Source organism: Trichechus manatus, unplaced genomic scaffold (assembly GCF_000243295.1).
Source record: "Trichechus manatus latirostris isolate Lorelei unplaced genomic scaffold, TriManLat1.0 scaffold00039, whole genome shotgun sequence".
Lineage (NCBI taxonomy): Eukaryota > Metazoa > Chordata > Mammalia > Sirenia > Trichechidae > Trichechus > Trichechus manatus.
This window is the reverse complement of record NW_004443975.1, coordinates 3,510,202-3,530,716: the sequence shown is the minus strand read 5'-3', so window position 1 is coordinate 3,530,716 and position 20,515 is coordinate 3,510,202. Positions and strand designations below refer to the sequence as shown.

At 40.1% G+C, this 20,515-nt stretch overlaps 1 protein-coding gene across 4 annotated transcripts in view; it reads left to right on the top strand.

Moving 5' to 3' along the window:
* Positions 1–17,115, top strand: part of PLD5 (phospholipase D family member 5) — a 413,275-nt gene extending 396,160 nt beyond the window's left edge. For all 4 annotated transcript variants that reach the window (XM_012555426.2, XM_004375857.2, XM_012555427.1 and 1 more), the window contains 3 exons: positions 3,863–4,031; positions 7,653–7,767; positions 15,397–17,115. In XM_012555426.2, the coding sequence (XP_012410880.1) occupies positions 3,863–4,031; positions 7,653–7,767; positions 15,397–15,644 (532 nt within the window). In that variant the 3' untranslated portion in view covers positions 15,645–17,115. The remainder of the gene's footprint in view (positions 1–3,862; positions 4,032–7,652; positions 7,768–15,396) is intronic.
* Positions 17,116–20,515: the final 3,400 nt, after the last annotated feature.

The window sequence follows — 20,515 nt, the reverse complement described above, 5'->3', positions numbered from 1 at the left end:
AAACAATGTTGAAGAACTGGAGACTTAGGTGAAAACGTACATTTTAGTTGTTAATCTACCCTTTTAGCTGTTATTCAAAGAGCAGTTGTTTTATCATGTTTTTAAAATTTCCAGTCTGTAAATGCCTTTAGCATATTCTGAGGGAAGAGTCCTCAGAGAGACATGAGACATGGTTCAAACATCCAGGTTATAATTCAGTTCTTATCCGTCATACAAATGAAAAAGTTTTTAAAAGTCAGATTGCCTATTTGTCTTTACATAATCCTGGAAAAGTTTTTCAAGAGTGAATTCAACTTGAATAAACACGTAAATATTATCAAATTTTAATGTATTGATGGAATTAATATCCTACAGACTCAATTGTTAGTCTAACACACTGCCAAACTTTCCAATGAAAGGGAAAAAATTTATATACTCACAAATTACAAATGTTGACAACATGTAAAAATATATATCTATATTTTAAAATATTTAAATATGTAAATATAGTATAGATATGGATATGGGTATGAAATTTGATATGGATATGGGTATGAAATTTGATATGGATATGGGTATAGATAAAGGGGCACTGGTGGTGGCAATGGTTAAGTTCTTGGCTGCTAACCAAAAGGTTGGCGGTTCACCCACCCAGAGGCTCCATGGAAGAAAGACTTGGCAATTAGCTCCTGTAAAGATTACAGCCTATAAAACCGTATAGGACAGTTCTGCTTCGTCACACAGAATTGATATGAGTCGAGATCTACTCGACAGCACCTAAAACCAACATAGATAAACATATATACCATCATTTAGCTATAGTGCGAGGAGTCACTACTACTTTTTAAAGTAATAAAAAGTGAATGGAACAGTGATACACAGCTACATAAACCCTGCAGTAAAAATCTACTTCCAAAAAATCAGCCATTGAAAACCCTATGGAACACAGTTCTACTCTGACACACAGAGGGTCATCATGAATCAGAATCAACTCCATGGCAACTGGTTGGATGGTATGTTAGTAGGTAGGGCAATACTAGGAAAGACAGAATAAAGGAAGCATATTCCAGGAATATTGCTGAGGTACATAGTGATTGGTAAAAAGGAGAACAAATACAAGAATGATTCACAGGTTTTTACTTTGGGTAATTAGATGATCATGAAGGCTATACAAATACTGAAGGTTACAAAGACTATAGGTAAATAAGCAGATTTGTGGATTTGAAGTTCATGGGACGATCCAGGGGGAATATCCAGAATGAAGTCTAAAGAGGGTTAGCCAAGTGATGTGAATTTGGAGGGCTTAAGAATATAGAGAGCCCTGGTGATGTACTGGTTAAGATCTCAGCTGCTAACAAAAGGTAGGCAATTCAAATCCACCAGCAGCTCCTTGGAAACCCTATAGGGCGGTTGTACTCTGTCCTATAGAGTCGCTCTGAGTCAGAATCGACCCAGCGGCAATGGGTTTTGGTAAAAATATAGATGACAGTTGAAAGCAAGTGAGTAGATGAAGCTGCCCATGGAGATGGCATGTAGAGTGAAAGGAAGACGAGGATGGTGATAGAATCTTAAGGGAGCATTGATATTTAGGGAAGAGATCCTACAACAGGTAAAGAAGCAGTTCATCAGATCAGGGGTAGATGAGCAAACTATAGAGTCATAGAAGCCAATGGAATTGATTTTTAAGAAAAACCTTAAACCAAAAATATCCCCTGAACTGAGGTCTTCTCAAAACCAAACAATAGTTTAGCTTAACTAGTAAAGAATGTCTACCTTGAGCATTGAGCTCTTTTATTATCTATCTATACGGATCAAACTGACAACAACTCAAAAGATTAGACTGGAAATTTAGGGGCAGTGAGTTTATGTTAATGGAGAGGAACAACTCAGAATGAACTTGAAGAATGTAGTTAATGTTACTGAACTGTCGATGTAGAAATTGTTGAATTGGTATATGTTCTCCTGTGTATATTTTCAACAATAACAACAAAATATTTTTTTAATTATTAAAAAAAAAAGAAGAAAAGAACCATCAACACATGCAGCCAAGTCTAACAATAAAATAAGAACTGAATGACGTCCACTAGATTTGTCAGTTGGGGTATTACTGATAACTTTGACTAGAAGATTTGCAACAGAACCTTGGTTCAGAGGCTGGGGACAGTGGACTGAGCAGTGAATGAGAATTGATGAAGTGAGGTCAGAGGTTCTATCCTATTCTATCCTATAAGATTGGTATGAGTCGGAATCAACTCAATGGCAATAGGTTTGGTTTTTGGTTTTGGAAATCTGCACAAGGAGCCCTGGTGGCGCAGCAGTTAAGCACGTGACTGCTATCTGAAAGGTTGGTGGTTTAAATCCACCAGCCACTCGTCGGGAGAAAGGTGTGGCAATCTGCTTCTGGAAAGATTTACAGCCTTGGAAACTTGATAGGGCAGTTCTACTCTGTTATATAGGGTCACTATGAATCGGAATCGACTCCACAGCCATGGGTTTGGTTTGGTTTGGTTGTTTAAGTCTGCACAGTGCTGAAATTATTCTTTCCAGTAGTCCTCAGCTTTTGGGGTATAGAAATCTGGAATTATAGCACTGAAACAGGATTTAGGCTTGCCAAAAGCTAGAGGAAGGTGGAGACGGAACCATTCTTCAAGGGATCAGGACTTGAATCAGGCTGGGCTCGGAAAGGGGATGATGGACCAGGAGAAAGTGGAGGGATGGTGGATCTGGAGCCTTCGGGGGTCAAAGAGCAGGTTTAGTCTGAGCAAGAGTGTGGGAGACCGTAAAGGCAGAAGGATGTGGTCAGATAGAAAGAGGAGACCTTTGGAGGTGCAATGATTACGTGACTGACAGGCCAAGGTTATTAATAATATACCATTAGTCGAAGCAGTGAATTTCCCCAAATTAGGGCTAGATTTGGGTGGGGATAAATGCCGGATACCAAAGGCCAAAATCTTTCAGGAATGTGGGAGAGTAAACAGTTCTACAAATGACAGTATTGAGGAGAGGTCAAGAGAGGGATTTAAGGGTTGGGACTAAGACAGGAAAATCGTTTTTCATTTTCTTTTTTGGTATTTTTTTATTGTGGTAAAAATATATTTAAGAAAGATTTTTGTTTTTTAATATGAGAATTAATTCTGGAATGACATTGTGTGGGCATGGGCAAAAGCTGGCCCCCCATCCTAAACCAAGTGGGTGGGTTGCGGTAGAAAACACATGGAAAGACATGAGGAGAAACCATGGTCTCATGGAAGAACCAGGATTTAGTTAAGGCAAAAGGCTAAGAGAAGATTCATAGAAGAAACTGAGTTTATGGGGAAAACTGTTTGCCTAGTAGAGAATGCCAGTTGCCCAGAAAAAAGAGTAGGAGGTGGGGGAGTAATGGGAGGCTTGATCAGGAAAGAAGAGGCTAGGGACAATCTGGAGCTAAGAGCATAGGAGAGCTCAGGTAACCAGAGCTGACGCTTGTTTGAGGCAGTTACAAAAGAAGACAGGTTTGAGCAGCATTTCGTTCAGAGTGGGTGTCATGGGAATACTGTTGGAAAATTGATTCTGAGTGCACATAGAAACTGAGGCCCAGATTGGAGGTGTAGTGAAGGTGGCACATGGTGGCAGTCAGTCTGCATGCACCCTAGGCCTACCAGGCAGGGGTGCTGGTGGTGGGAGCCCTCACTGTAGGCAGGGCTAGGTCTCAATAAAACACCGTCTTTCAGTGCTCTAACCCCGGCGCCATTTTTTCAACATATCCTACAAGGCCATTTACGTATTACAGAACAAAGTAATGATCAGATTAGATTAATATAAATGTTCTCTGTGGGATAGTACGTTTCTTTCCCAAACTAAGTTATTTTCTTTATTTTTGTCTATATGGATATTATTTCTGCAGGACTTACTGGCCAGATTTGGATGGGAAAATAAGAGAAGCATTAGTTTTGCGAAGCGTTAAAGTTCGACTCCTTATAAGCTTCTGGAAGGACACTGATCCCCTTACATTTAACTTTATTTCATCTCTTAAAGCTATTTGCACTGAAATAGCCAACTGCAGTTTGAAAGTTGTAAGTATTATATTTACTGTACTATTGAATGAAATGTTTATTCGCTTGTACATCTGTGAAAGCAGTATATGCATATATGTGGACTTCCAATAACAATCTTTGATAGTGAAAAATATTTTAAAATATAGTTTCATATTTTCATTTTATATGCTCATTTATTTTCTCGCATTTCAAATGTTTGGTGTTTGTTAGGATCCTCACTTAGTTGTGAATTCATTTTCATAGAATTTGAAAGCAAGAAGGAGTACTTGAGAATTATTTGGGTATTTATAACACTATGCAAATGGACAACATACCAAAACCAAACCAGTTGCCATCAAGTCAACTCTGACTCCTGGGGACCCCATGTGTGTCAGAGTAGAACTGTGCTCCAGAGGGTTTTCAATGGTTATGATCTTTTGGAACTAGATCACCAGGCCTTTCTTCTCAGGTGCCTCTGAGTGGGCTTAAATCACCAACCTTTCCATAACCCATTGCTGTTGAGTCAATTCTGACTCATAGTGACCCTACAGGACAGAGTAGAACTGCCCCATAGAGTTTCCAAGGAGCGGGTGGTGGATTCAAACTACTGACCTTTTAGTTAGCAGCCAGATGCTTAAGCAGTGCACCATCGGGGCTCCTCATGGAGCTTAGAGAGACAGAAATTAAAAAATAGATGAACAAAGTTGCCTTTTACAGTCACTCATCATGTTCTTTGGTTTTCTTTCACTGTACTTACTACAAGTGTTTATATTCATGTTTTTATGTGGGCATTATTTGTTAAATATCTGATTTACCCACTAGAGCATAGGGCTCCATGAAGACAGAGACCCAAGTCTGTTGTACTCACTGCTGTATCTTTTTAAACACAGATGGTCACATTACTTAAATAAAACAAACATTAATAGCCTACGGCTGGCTGTTCCATAAAGCAGAGACTCCATCTAAGCCAAGCCATTAATTTCTAAGCATCAAGACGAGCCTAGGTGGAACGAAGCTTGGGCACAACATCTAGAACACAGATGGATGATGAGTTCTTCAAGAAAAGCCGGCTCTGGGGGCCTTGCACGTAGCTTATCTTCAGGAGTCTCCACAGTACTGATAGCACAAGAGGGCTTGGGGGCTACTCAGGGAATCTCCATCCTCACAGGGTTGGGCAGGGCCTGCCCTGATGTGGGTGTGTATTCTCCAGGCACCTCATGAAGAAAAAACTGTGTGACTCACAAGTCTGTCCTGGTTAGCTGGGTTTTCATTTTTTTCATAAATTAAGAAATCACTTTTGAAATGCCTTTGTTTGCAGTCACCTACACCTGGTATCTAATAACGTGTCAGTGAATAACGTGATTTTGGCTGTCATTTCCATTTCCCAGGTAAAGCTATTTCCCCACTTTGGGGCCATATTTGACTTTCTAGAGCAAATGGATTCTCACCAAAGCCTCAAACTATCATTCTATTCCTGACTTTAATTGTTGTTGTCGTTAGGTGCTGTAGTGTCGGTTTCAACTCCTAACAACTCTATTATGTACAACAGAATGAAATACTGCCTGGTCCTGTGCCATCCTCACAATCGTTGCTATGTTTGAGCCCATTATTGCAGCCACTGTGTCACTCTACCTTGTTGAGGGACTTCCTCTTTTTCACTAACCCTCTACTCTACCAAGCATGACGTCCTTCACCAGGGTCTGGTCCCTCCTGATGACATGTCCAAAGAATATAAGATAAAGTCTTGCCATCCTCCCTTCTAAGGAGCATTCTAGCTGTACTGCTTCCAAGATAGGTTTGTTTGTTCTTCAGGCAGTCCATGGTATATTCAATATTCTTGGCCAACACCATAATTCAAAGGCATCAATTCTTCTTCAGTCTTCCTTAATCATTGTCCAGCTTTTGCATGCATATGAGGCGACTGAAAATACCATGGCTTGGGTCAGGCACACCTTAGTCCTTTAGTTAGGATATATATTTTTTTTTCTTTTTCAAATTCATCCTGATTCTACAATAATATCTTCCTCAAGAGGAAATAGTCAAATGGTTGGACATGTTTTGAAATAAACAGGATACCCAAGCAAGGTGACTAACGGCTGTTACTTAGTAGTGGCACTCTTAGTACTCACATGTCCTCATGAATATCTAATTATGATTTAAGAGCATCCCCTGATTATTAAGCCAATTTCAGTAGTCCACAAACACTACATGTGTACCCTCCAAACTGGCACAGATTTTGCAGAAGATGCCAACTGAAGAAGTAAGGGGATCCGGACCTCGTTGCCTATAAGCATGACGATGTGCCCGTAGGAGAATGTTCCTCTGTGTTGTAGAGTAGACAGTTCTGGGTGGTAGATTTTGGCCTGTGCGCCACTGATGTCAAGGGTTCCTCACAAAATCAGAATAGAATTTTCAGGGCCTAAAGGACCATGGTGATCACGTAGTTTATCACCCCGTCCCACCGATGGGGGGAAGGGGAAGATCAATTTCATGATTTCCAAAACTGAATTTGAACACTTTTAAAACTGTAAATGACTTCTCCATTTCTAGGTGTCATCTCATTTTTCTCTCTGCCTCTTATTTCTTTCAAAACACACATGATTCCACAGCTGTAAGACATTCCAGAAAGATTCCATGAAGTTCTGAAAATGTTGAACATCTTCCAATGTTTTCCTGAGCCCCTTGCCTTTGACTGGCATCTTCCTGGGATCTCAGTCATACTGTAAGCCTCATCTAAAACAATTGCCATTGCATTAGCTTCAATTCAAGGCAGCCCCATGTGTGTCAGAGTAGAATTAGTAGAACTGTACCCCACAATTTTCAATGGCTGATTTTTTGGAAGTAGATGGCCAGACTTTTCTTCTAAGGTGCCTCTTGGTAGACTCGAACCTCCAACCTTTCAGTTAGCAGCCAAGCACATTAACTGTTTGCACCACCCAGGGACTCCCAGCCTCGTCTAAGCACTTAGCAAATTCAGTGGACTAGCTACTCCGGCTCTCGATTCCCTTCTCTTATCTGGCCTTGGGTAGAATGGAATGCTGCTTTTTGGGCCACATTAAAGCTGAAATTCAGGATTCTTGGCTTGGCGTTGTGATTTTTTTTTTTTTTTTTTCTTCTTTTTGAGTTGCCTATTGAAAGAGCTTGCAGACCTAGGTGTTTAGAAGGAAAGTATTTGTTCCCTTGGCAAAATCTACTTTGACCTTTGCAAATCCCCAGTTTAATCAGCTAGTCATTGAGATGGGCCTGCTGCCTCTTATAATGTAGGCAACATGTAAGAATATTCATTCAGTTCATTGGCATGCTCGACAGAAAGCACCCTCAGGCAGACTTCAAATGCCAGTGCGCTCTAATGAATAAGACAATTAGAATTAAACAACCTTCTGCTAGCCCTCACCCTACTGAAAGAATGAATTTTGTGTTCATTTTGTAGCTTGAAAGTGTTAATTATAGACCTGGTTGAGCATGCTAATTTTCCCTCTTGTTGCTTATATAGCTTTGAGAACAAAAATAGCTTCATCTATATGAAGTCACAAGATGGTGGTTTTATAACAACTCAGTATGAGGTCTGTTGTTGATATTTGGATAATACCCTCTTTTGTGCTTTTGAACAAGATCAAAATCGTTCTCCACTCACCTGCTTTATTTTCCTTTGTCTTACAGAAATTTTTTGATCTGGAAACAGAGAATGCTTGTGCTATAAAAGAACAAAAGAACAACACCTTTCCTAAATTAAATCGCAACAAGTACATGGTGACTGATGGAGCAGCTTATATTGGTAGGTGTTGGACTTTATGTAAGGCTCCTTAGGGATCATCCAGTTTAGTGGTCATCATACTGTGCCCTTCAGTACCCCATGGTAAGGAAGCAATGCCTGGGAGCCACTGCGGGTGAGTGGGGGAGACCCTGAGGTTAGGAAACAGGTGCATGAGGGCAGAGAGCTCATCCACTAAACATTTCCTCTATTGCCTGATTTATATGCTAGGATTTCATTTAAGATGTATTTGGATAAATGTTTTGCAGAAAGTTTGTGGTCCATTTGCTTCATTTTACAGGTGAGGAGTTGAATGACTCATTCAAGATGAATCCTGGCACTAGCACCAGCAAGCCTCTTTCATTGCCCTATTCCATGGGCCAGCCTGTCCTGAGTAATGGAAGGCTTATAGTGGAGCAATTCAGTGACAACTGTGCCGTGGCCTGGGCAATAAAACTATCCCTGCCATTTTCTAAATGTCTAACTTGGGACAATATACTTAGGATGTCTAAACCTTAGTTCTCTCATCTGTCAAATGAGACTAATAATACTTTCTACTTTATTGGGTGAAATTTAAATAGAACAATGTATTAAAAAGCACCTTGTACAACTAAAGCACCTGGCACAGAGATCGTTGTTGTTAGCTGCCGTCCCTTGAATTGGCCCCCAACTCATGGTGACCCCATGCACAACGGAACAAAATGCTGCCAGGCCCGCGCTGTCCTTACGATCGCTTGGGGATCGGACTGTTGTGATCCAGGAGGTTTTCATTGTCTGAGTCTCGGAAGTAGATTAGCAGGCCTCTCTTGCTAGTATGTCTTAGTCTGGGAGCTCTGCTGAAACCTGCTCAGCATCATAGAAACACGTAAGCCTCCACTGACAGAAAGTTGGTGGCTGCACATGAGGTGAATTGACCAGGAATCAAACCCAGGTCTCCCCCACGGAAGGCAAGAATTCTACCACTGAATCAGCAGTGCCTCGTGGCACAGAGATAATACTCAATTAATGTTATCTATTTTATTAAGGTAATAAAGCTCCAGATGCAGAAATCAGACATACTAGTGGGATGATTTACCAATCTATAAAACCTACTCTAATTTCCCATGATATATGGGTCCATGGTAACTCCTCAACCCATATGGTCACATTATTATTATCTATAAAAAGAAGGCACATAAATCCAAAAATAACAGTATGATTATTACATTGTACAGATTAAGTGGCAGTCTCAAAAGAGAAAAGAAAACGTGTGCGAAACGTAGGAATATGGAATCAGTATCAATTGTTCCCACAAATTCAGTAAATAAAAAAATATATCCTCTTATATTTTTAGGGTGCTTTTAACTTTGTAGAGTACTTTTTTATCTTATTTGGTTCTCTTAACAAAGATGCCAATAGAGAGGGCAGCTTTTATCATCTGCAGTTTAGAAACAAGGAAACTTGAGCCCTAAGACATAAGTGACTTAGGTATGCAAATATAAGGGATAAAGGAACTAGGTCTAGAATACAGGCGCCCAGACCCCTCACCCCTCCATCTCTTCAGTATATACCACCATTGGCCATGTGAAGGGTTACTAACTTCTGTCTCTGTGTGAAGATGTTCTGTCTTTTTCCATTTTTAATAGTTATGACATCACATTAGTGGAATAGAGTATTAGAATATTTTAATGTATATCATTCTAGTTGTTCTGGAAGATGAGAATATTATTTTATTCCTGTTGTCCCTCTCAGTGACCCAAGATGTGGTTATTTGGAGTCTCTCACGTTCATCAATATGTGGAGAATAGAGTAGCATCAGCTTCTTTTTAAGCATGTTACAAATAACAACAACAAATCTCAAAGTTGTTTAACCCAGACAGGAAACTTTTGGCTCAATTATTGGAAAACCCAGGGATAGAGCAGGTTTCAGACACAGCAGGATTTAGGGACTCAAATCTGGGTAGTTTACATGTGGGATTTAAAGAAAGGTGTTGTGTATACATTCCACAAAGGCTCATACACGTATCTAAATGTTCTTCGGGGAATTAAATAATTTTTGGAGTCAGACAAGCCTAGATTTAAATTCCAGCACTGACACTTGGAAAATGGAAGATGGTGGAAAGTCACGTAATCTCTTGGAGCGTGTTTTCTTATCTGTAAAGTGGAGATAATAGCACCCCACCTTTGATAGTGGCATGGGGATTAAATGTGATAATCTATGAAAAGCTCCTAACACCATTTCTGATCTATCTAGAGTCTTAGTAAATATTGATTCCTTGCTTTCTTTCCCTTCCTTTTCCCTATATAGCATGTTTTTAAATGAGTTCATTTTACACATAACATTTTAGCAAAACATTAATTGCCTAGAGTGAAGCATAGTTCTACTATAAAATTATCAAAGCATATCAAGAGAGAAAAGTTGTTGATAATGTAAATAATTACCAGCATGTTCTGGAAATCTCTTAAGTCGTCACTCAGACACTTGCTGGGAATGCTGAATTAAGAAAAATGTGCACTAGACTTTGCATGGAATTATAGCTCCATTGAGTTTTCACAAGACTTACAGAAGAATCCCCAAACCAGTATCATCTCTCTAATTTTGAATTCTCCATAGTATATATGAGTCAGGCCTGGTAAATTTGCCTGGAAGATTGTTTGAATTATTTGCAGTCTGACAGGAGTATTAGGTTAATGGTGGCCCTCAAAGGCCCATTTCACACCTTCCCAAGTGAGCTTATCTGCAACTCTCATTTTCCTGTTCTTAAGGGTGATGCCACAGTTCTCCAGGCAACTGGGTCTTAAAAGGCGTTTTGGAAGCTGAAGTGGTAGTCTCAAAGAAGCTGGGTGAAACTGCATCCCAATTTAAAAAACTCTGAAGCATATATATATGTGGTTTTGATGTTTAGCCAAACCATCAGAAAGTGAAAGGTAGGAAAAAATAGTCACAATGGTGTAGGAATTCCTCTGTGGAAGAGCTGTAATTCACTGTTGTTAGTTGCTATCAAGTCAGCTCAGACTCAGACCTTATGTATAACAGAACAAACGAAATGTTGCCCGGTCCTGCGCCATCTTCATGATCATTGGTATGTTTGAGTCCATTGTTGGAGGTATCGTGTCAATTTGTCTCATTGAGGGTTTTCCTTGTCTTGGTAGGTTCTCTACCAAACAGGATGTTCTTTTCTAGTGACTGGTCTTTTCTGATAACATGTCTATAAAGGACAATATTCTATTGTGATCCATAAGGTGTTGACTGACTAATTTTCAGAAGCAGATCATCAGATCTTTCTTTCTCATCTGTCTTAGTCTAGAAGCTCTGCTGAAGCTGGTCTTGCTGTTATTTGAAATACCGGTGGCATAGCTTCCAACATTATAGCAACATGTCAGTACAACAAACTGACAGACAAGTGGTGGATAATTACTGAGAAGAACCTAATTAAATCTTCTGAGGACCAATAAAGACACGGGATCCTGGTTCCATCCATTGTACTGAAGGGAAAAGCCTGAATTCAAACAATACTGCTTCGAAATCTTGCCATTTCTCTCCCTCATCTCTTTCCTGTCCCATGCTACTCTCAAAAGTATATTTCTTTTTTTAAATTTTTTTTATTGTACTTTAGATGAAGGTTTACAGAACAAATAATTTCTCATTAAACAGTTAGTACACATATTGTTTTATGACATTGGTTAACAACCCCGCGACATGTCAACGCTCTACCTTCTCAACCTTGGGTTCCCTATTACCAGTTTTCCTGTCCCCTCCTGCCTTCTAGTCCTTGTCCCTGGCTGTTGTGCCCCATTAGTGTCGTCTTGTTTTACGGGTTTGTCTAATCTTTGGCTGAAGGATGAACATCAGGAGTGACTTCATTACTGAGCTAAAAGAGTGTCGGGGAGACATACTCTTGGGGTTTCTCCAGTCTCTGTCAGGCCAGTAAGTCTGGTCTTTTTTTATTTTATTTTAACTGCGTAGTTTAAATGAAGTTTACATTTCAAGTTAGTCTCCCATAGAAAAATTTATACATAAATTGTTATGTGACCCTAATTGCTCTGCTCATACTATGACAGAACACTCCTCGTTTCCACCCCTGATTCCCCGTGTCCATTTAACCAGCTCCTAACCCTCTCTGCCTTCCCATCTCACCTCCGGACAGAAGCTTCCCATTTAGTCTCTTGTATCTACTTGAGCTAAGAGGCACACTCCTCACGAGTATCACTTCATGTCCCACAGTCCAGTCCAATCCCTGTCTGAAGAGTTGATCTCAGAAATTTAGTTCTGGGCTGATAGAGAATCTGGGGCCATGCTTTCCAGGGTTCCTCCAGTCTCATTCAGAAGTCTGGTCCTTTTTGTGAGTTAGAATTTTGTTCCCAAAAGCATATTTCTGTGTATGTTTCCTTCAGAGAATGTGGCCCCGAATGAATGGGTCAGAAGTTTCAGCGTGGTTGCAATGCTTCTGCCCTGAGGGTGATACTGTAGTCCAGGGCGGAAGTCACAATCAGTAACACAAAGAAGCCGTTATACTCAGAGGTGATCAGGGATGGAAGCGTTAAGTGTGGGCTGTGAAGTTCAACCTGGCTTTGAACTTCAGTTCTGCTACTTCTTATCATTGCCTTGAACAAATTACTTAACCTTTCTGGGTCTTAATTTCCTCATTAGTAAATAGAGTTAGTATTACCACCTCATGGGATTGTAGTGAATATTGCATGAGATAATGTATTTACTGCCCTTGGTAGGGTGCCTGGCATTTAGCTGTAGAGATGGGATTTTAGTGCCTTGTCCAAAAGTCCCTGGAAGGCATGCAAGACCTCAGTATTTTGTTTCTGGAATGAGCAGAAGATGCTGTCTGCCATCAGGCTTCTGGATAATTCTCAATCAGCAGTTGTTACCAATCCCCAGTATAGCAACCCAGCTCTGTATAAACTTGGCCCTGAGCATTTCCACAGACCCACGGCCTCTGAGAGTGGCCGCATCGTTGAGAGCACAGAATCAAGAACACAGCACTCGCAAAGAGGATTTCTGTGCAGAGACCCCTGACCCAATATCATGAGCCATTTGGAAGACAGTTCACTAGTTTATATCAGTAAAATTGGCCCAAAGATATGTCTGTCATTAAGCTATTGACAACACTGTGGGATTTATACGTGTGTGAGAGAGAGAGATCTTTCACTATACTGATAACATTTGATTCAGGGACTTGCTATTCGTAGGCCCCTAGGAGTAATTTAAGGAGTAAAGTGAGGGACAAGGGAACTTCCTTTCAATATTTGAGGGGGTGCCACATGGAAAAGGGATTTTATATGTGTGTGTTGTGGGGGGTGCCTCCAGAGGGCAGAGGAGGGATGAAACAGATGAAAGCTATAAAGGAAAACATGTTCGCTCTCTGTGGCAGTGCCTTCTCTCAGCGGCTTCTCCCACAGATAGCTGCAGGGTCTTGGGTTAAGGATGCCCAGGGCCCAATGATCTCAGTGTCTTTTTCAACAAGTTTTCCTGCACTGAGACAATGGAAGTTCAAACTCTTAAAAGAATCCTTTAAGGAACCAGCTCTTAACCAAAGAGATCAACTGGGAGCTTAGACCAGATCTGGGCTAATGGTAATTTAAGACTCAGTCTTTTTCAGTCTTGTTGGTGTTGTTAGTTGCTGTTGAGTCAATTCTGATTCATGGCGACCCCATGGGTGCAGAGTAGAACTGCTCCATAGAGTTTTCAATGGCTGTGACCTTTTGGAAGCAGATCACCAGGCCTGTCTTCCAAGGCACCTCTGGGTAGGTTCTAGCTGCCAACTTTTTGGCTAGTAGTTGAGCTCTTAACCTTTTGGTCCACCCAGGGACTTAATATGGCTAAATTTTTTTTAGTGAGAATGATTCTTAGTGCGTGGTATTGTGGATAGTTCATGGAGTCTGGCAGACTTTGGTTTCATCATTTATTGGCCATGTGACCTTGGGCAAATTTATTGCTCTCTTTTTTGCCTTACTCTCCTCATCTATAAAGTGGAGGTAAATCCTACCAACCACATAATATATACAGAACACCAAGTGTACTGCTTCACTCATAGTAGGCATTTAATAAATGATATTTCCACTACGTTTGACACCCCTTATATCCTGACTCCCTAGCTCCTCCCCTTCATGCTCCAATAGCCCAACCATATCTTGTCTACAAACATGTCATCCTGTCTTGGGGGTGTGTCTCTCTCTTTCCCTAGTGGATAAATTTCTATGCATCTCTCAATTACTTATCTGACACATCTAGCCAGCATCAGAAATTCCTTTATTCTTGCCCTCGTGGCATTATATACATACATCTCTTCTACTATCTCATACACTTGACATTGTAATTATTATGTTTCCCTACTGGACTCCTTGAAGGCAGGGACTGCTATTTTCAGTTTTATATTCCTAGCACCTAATATAGCACCTGATTACAGTGGGCACTTAGAAATATGTGTTGAATAAATGACAAAGGAGATAAAAGAAGTAAACTGTACTGTACTTTACTGAGGGGAATCCTTTGTTCTCCTGCTGGATCCCTCTCCCCTCTTGGGTACCAAAGACAAGAGGTTAGCTGTGGATATCCTGAGGTTTTGTTGTTGGTAGTCACCATCAAGTCGACTCCAACTCATGGCGACCCCACATACAACAGAACAGAACGTTGCCCAGTTGCCCAGTTCTGTGCCATCTTCATGATGGTGTGCTCAAGTCCACTGTGTATTTTGAGTGCCTTCCAACCAAGGGGTCTCATCTTTCAGCAATATATTAGACAATATTCCATTGTGATCCATCCAGTTTTCATTGGTTAATTTTTGGAAGTAGATCACCAGGCCTTTCTTCCTAATCTGTCTTAGACTGGAAGCTCTACTGAAACCTGTCCACCATGGGTGACCCTGCTGGTATTTGAAATACCTGTGTCATAGTTCCCAGCATCATAGCAATATACAAGCCACCACAATATGACAAACTGACAGACAAGTGGTGGATCTTGGGGGTAGTCCAGCCCTTTTATTGACCCCCTCCTTGAATATGGGGCTCCATGTGAGTGAGGTAGCCATGATGAGCCTGTCCTGGAGCAGATGCCAGCAGCCATACCTGGGAAGCTTACAGCCACTGCCCAGACTCCTGAGCCAAGGGGCCTGATCCCCCGACTGAAAAATGATTTATAACCCAAGCAAGCCAATTTTTGTGTATTCAGTTAGAACTGATGCTCCTTCTCCGACTTCAGCTTTCTCTTTGATGTGGAAGCTTTTGAGCATTATAATTAGAATTCCTCATTTGTACATATGGATTAGATGTTGTCTCTTTGAGAAGGTAGTAATTGTTCACAGGATTTTTAAGTGTATTCCTATATATTTTAAAAGTTGCTGTATTCAGTGTGTCTTGTGAATGTCAATAAGAAATAACATTTACAAAAAAGGAACAGCAGATTCCTTGTTTTGAGTTTCAAGCTGAGCAAAGGTGCAGAAAATGCCAAAATAATATGCCAGTATTAATATACCATATGTAAAGCTTCTTGGAATTTTTTTTTTTTTTTCCCTGAGCTGTCAACACAATTTGGTCTCCCTGTCATTGTTCCTGGGTGTTTATTTATTTATTTGTTTTAATAAAATTTGCTCTGTATTTCATTATATCAGGAATGTTCCCCAGTGGATGTTACTTCTCACCATGATTTCCTTTGTTTGTTTGCAGGAAATTTTGACTGGGTAGGGAATGATTTTACTCAGAATGCCGGCACAGGCCTTGTTATCAACCAAGTAGATGTGACCAACGATACAAGCATCATTAAGCAACTTAAAGATGTGTTTGAGAGGGACTGGTATTCACCCTATGCCAGAAGCTTACAGCCAACCAAACAGCCGAACTGCTCAAGCCTGTTCAAACTCAAACCCCCCTCCAACAAAACTGTCACATACAATGCAAGCGGGAAGGACCCTTGAGTGCTCATCAAGAATAAACAGACTGACAGGACAACTCTGAATTTCATATTTACATATAAAGGATTTGAGGAAAGAAAACCCATTTAATATGTCCTTTTCTTGAGGAAAAAGCACACTTATTAAAAAAGTTCTCTGAAGTACTTGTAACATCTGTCTAACAATATCTTAGCGCCATGTACACGAAATTTAAGACTTTTATATTGTTACTTCTGACAGAGAATGTCATTTCGGCTTAGAAGGTAGTTTTTACGTTTGCATACAAATTTTAAAACTTTGATTCCTCTTCCTTTCTAGTTTTAGAACTTTTTCTGCTGACCCACCTGGTCAATTCTTAGGAAGCTTAGCATGAGGTAAGCTCTTTAACACCAGACTGAGAACTGCTGACTTAGAGAGGAGAGTGAGGATTTCGCCTTGGAGAGGAGACTGATAAAAGCAAGTATTTATCCTTGTAAACCACCTCCAAGACCTATACAGTCATCTAAGCATGAACAGCTTACATCTCGTGCCAGCTTTCAAAACTGTTCAAAAAATACCCTTTTTCCCTTCTTATTCAGTTTTTGCTAATACCATAGCTTTCATTTTGTATCACTTTCACTTATCACAAAATGCTCTTTTTATATGGACTCCCTATATTCACCTCAGCATTAGTTCCAAGTATGATCATATCTTTTGAAAATGTATGACGGCCTCAGAATGGATACAAAACGGAAATGGCCGTCTTTAATTTTCACCTTTCAACTGCATCTTTTTTCCTACCAAATTGGTACTTAACCACAGCCAGCAATATGTTTAACATTTTCTTTTCTCTCAAACTCAGAAAAAATTATGTAGCCAACTGCTAATATTCAGCAAGCTATGAAGTCTCCATTTCGAGCATAAAGTTTCTCACTTTTTTTAGTTTATGATATTATAAAGGAAAGATCTTTATGCATCAGTGGATTTTAATTTCTTTAGAATCATTATGCTGTTAAGAGGATGCCAGCAAATGTTTATAGAGCTATTTAATATACCTTCAGCTATTTAATATACCAAATGCTTTTCGGAGAAATGCAATTTAAATACTGTGCTTAACATATTTTATTAAGAAACAAAAATTCTGATTGAATTATTGTTCTATAATGCTGTTGTGTGTTGTTGTTTTCTATCTATACAATATATAATTCTGTATTAATGGAGACTGTTGTCACGTGAGAGAGAGGCATGGCCTCTTCAGGGCCAGTGCAGATGGTCAGGCTGCCTAGTCCTGACATTGCTCCTGACGCCATCCATGGCCTCGAACAGAGTCCTTCCCACCTTGGCCTCGGTTTCTATTGGTAATGTAGTAACAGTCAGACTCACCTACCTCGCCGGGATGTTGTGGTAGGACATGTTTATAACTTGTTCTGAAATCAAAAGAGCCTATATAAATGCTAAGCATTATGGTGTATAATCTTTTCTTGAAATCATCTTTGTGGTATCCTAATGGAATCAACACTGGGTCCTTCCTGAAAATCCAGAAGGGGAGAACAAACCCACAGCTTCCTATTGCAAATGTGGATGAAATGAACACAGCAACACAAAAACTGGGCAGAGATCTGGATCATCTTCATGATGGAATATTTTGTCTGGTCACTTTGGCAAAAATAACATCAACACGTAACCAGACATTGTGCCAGGCATTGTTCTTTAGGATCAACATACACATGAGTTTTTAGAGCAAGGAAGAGCAATCTCACTTTTTTTCTCCCCTAGAGGCTTGATTTCTAATATGCCAAAAAGTGTGATGAAAGAACCCGTGGATCTTATCCAGTGGGTTCACATGGTGTAGAACAGCCATTGTTGGTGTTCCAGCAATCAGATACCTGCCTTTCTTACTATTTTCAAATATTGCTTCACTGGATATCTCACCGACCAGAGAAGAGAGCTAGAACAGAGCATTATTGTTTAGGGCGGCACGTTTTTATGAACGGTTGGAGAATTCTCACTAATACTCTTCATCAGTAATGGCCAGCTCAGAAAACTCTAAATACTTAACCCATACCCTATTCTCCCTAGAATAAAGAGTTATCCTGCCAATCCTCCAGGGAAATAAAGGTGGTTTTGGTGATGATTAGAAAAAAGAAAGAAAGCAAAGATTAGGAGTGAAGACAAACAAACATGACAAGTTCAGTCTTTGACAAGAAAGGCAATCTTGGGTGAGTTTTAGAAGGACATCTAAAGGGAAAAGAGATGGCTGCTTTCTTGTTGGTTCTCCAGTTCTCACCCGGAGTATTTGTGCACAGCCATGGGACAAGGGTAGGCTTGCTGTAATTGTGCCACTTCACTGTCACTAACTTTTACATGGGATAAAAAACAAACCAAACCCGTTGCTGTTGAGTTGATTCTGACTCATAGTGACCCATAGGACGGAGTAGAACTGCCCCATAGAGTTTCCACGGAGTGCCTGGTGGATTCAAACTGCTGACCTTTTGGTTAGCAGCCATAGCCCTTAACACTACGGCACAGAGTTTCCTTACATGGGATAGGAGAAGAGAATTTTATCCTATATGAAATGGCCATCGTTGTCATTTTCTTCCAAGCCCAAGCAAAATGGTAGCACCAGGAACTGTGTCCCAGGATTTCCTGCCATTCACTAGCAGCAGCAAAGCTCTACTCAGCCCGGCAGGCCACCTCATCAGGGTGGGCTGGACAGCAGCAACAAAGCCACTGACTCCATGAGGCAACGCTGGCCTTCTCTGGGTACCAGGAAAATAGCCCCTGTGCAAAGAGTGTCATAATGGGATCATGTCCAGCATTTCATCCTGCAGAATCTTGTTTTTAATTTAGATGCTTTGTCTACACCTCTAGAGGTGGCCTTCCTCTCTTAGAATTTGTATCTGTGCTGAATAGACTATCGGCTTCCAATTTTTTCCCCTGTAAACATCCCAGGAATTATTTCCCAAGAATAAAAGAAGCAAAACAAAAACACTGTAATTTGAAACTATGTGCGTATGTCTATGACAGAAAATTATGCAGAAGCGGGTGGCTACTAAGCTTCCCTCCGACCCCATAAACATCCCAGGAATTATTATTACCCAAGGGGAAGAAAGAAAAACAAAAACACTTCAATTTGAGGCTATACTCGGAATTTCTGTGCCACCAGTGTTAATCTAGTGCCTTATTTATTCTCGAGCAATGATTTTAGCAGTAATTCACTCTATGAGGCTATTTCTGCTTATTGTGGAGTCCAGTATGACCTTATGGTGGGTCTTCCAGTAGAAAATATGCCAACAGTTTTTATGCAGCCTGTTGTCTTCCAAGCCCCATAACTTTTATTACCCCAAATCCAGTCACTGAAACACACTGTTAAATATCAGTACTGTGACCTCCACTGCATTGTCCCTGGACACTATATACCAAATAATTGGCTCACAGCTTATCAAACTGCTGGAGAGGAAGTGGAACATTCTGAGGTTTATATCCATGATGCTTTAGTGCAGTTTGGGTGCCTGAAAATGATAGAACTAAGGCACACTGAAAATGTCCCCACTGTTTTTCAGGGCCTGGTAAATAGATGCTTGGTGGACTGCCAAGGTCCTGGGACCACAGAATGAAAATCGGTGTCTTAAAAAATGTCAAAGCTGACTAAGGAGCAAAAGGGCTGTGAAAAAGCTGTGCATCCGTGCAGCACTGAGAGCTTGTCCCATTAGCACTGTGTCTGTGCTGCTGTTTGTCTCACTTCCGACTTGGTTCTTAGTGAGGTGAGTCTGATCACGTTTTTGGTTGCTCTTGCCCTTTGAGAAATATGTTTCGTTAATGCAGTTACCTAGTTGTTAAAAGTGCCTCGCTGAACCTGGGACTGAAAACAAAAAAAAGCTTATTTCCCGTCAGCCTGTGGTTATTCTCAAGTGACTTTGATGAGCTCTGAGTTTCTTATTTCTTCAGAAACTTTCATCGAACTAAATTCCAGGGGGAAAAAAAATGAAAAGATTCTAAAAATATCTTGCTAAGATCAGACCCAGGGTCCATCTGTCTCAGGAATTCGATCCCAGAATCTGCCTTTTTCTCATATGTATGATCATTGGTGTGAGTTTTTCTGTCCAAAATTTATTCCATTATTTCTACTGTTTAAGGAATGTAAAAAGCTGCCTTTACTCTCAATAGAACAACCATCATCTGTTTTGAAAGATGCTTTGCTGTTGGTTATTCAAACTCAGTCCCTGATAGACAGCCCCTTGTATTGTGGATGAATGTTCAGTTCTTTCTTTTGTTTTCTCATCTTATTTCCATTGAACTGGTGCACTTTATTATAAGCCATTTGGAGGACAAAAATTAAAATAATTTCCATTTGGCCTAAGGAAAATTGGATAAATTAGTTTATATCCAGCGTTTTCCCCATTTGCTATGAATCGGCATCTTCCCCTCTCTTTTTATATGTTGGTAACCAAATAGTGGTTTAACATTTTTATCTTATTCATTTAAATTGGTGGAGGATTTTTAATGTCCTGGAAGTTAACTCCAGGTCACAGCCTAGCTTTTCCATCTGAGAGAATTCCCATGTAGAGCTGAATTATGAAGATATAACTTTTCATGGTTTGACTAGATAGGTATTCTTTCGAAGTTTGGTAAGACTGTATGAACTGAATTTTCTTATGTTTGATTCATTAGCAGTCTTGCACTTAGAGAGTTATACAGGGTCATTGATCACTTATACTTCTTTAGGCAATTTGATGAAAAGAAATGTGAAATTTAATAGGCTATTATACATTATCTTCTGCTATGTTAAATTACTAAACTTCTAATTCTTTATAATGCTGTTATAAAGAATATCTTGAGTTTCTAATGTTTCTTCGTGTAAATAGGGTAAAATTGTACCTGGACATATCTATATTATTAACTCTAAGATCTCAGAA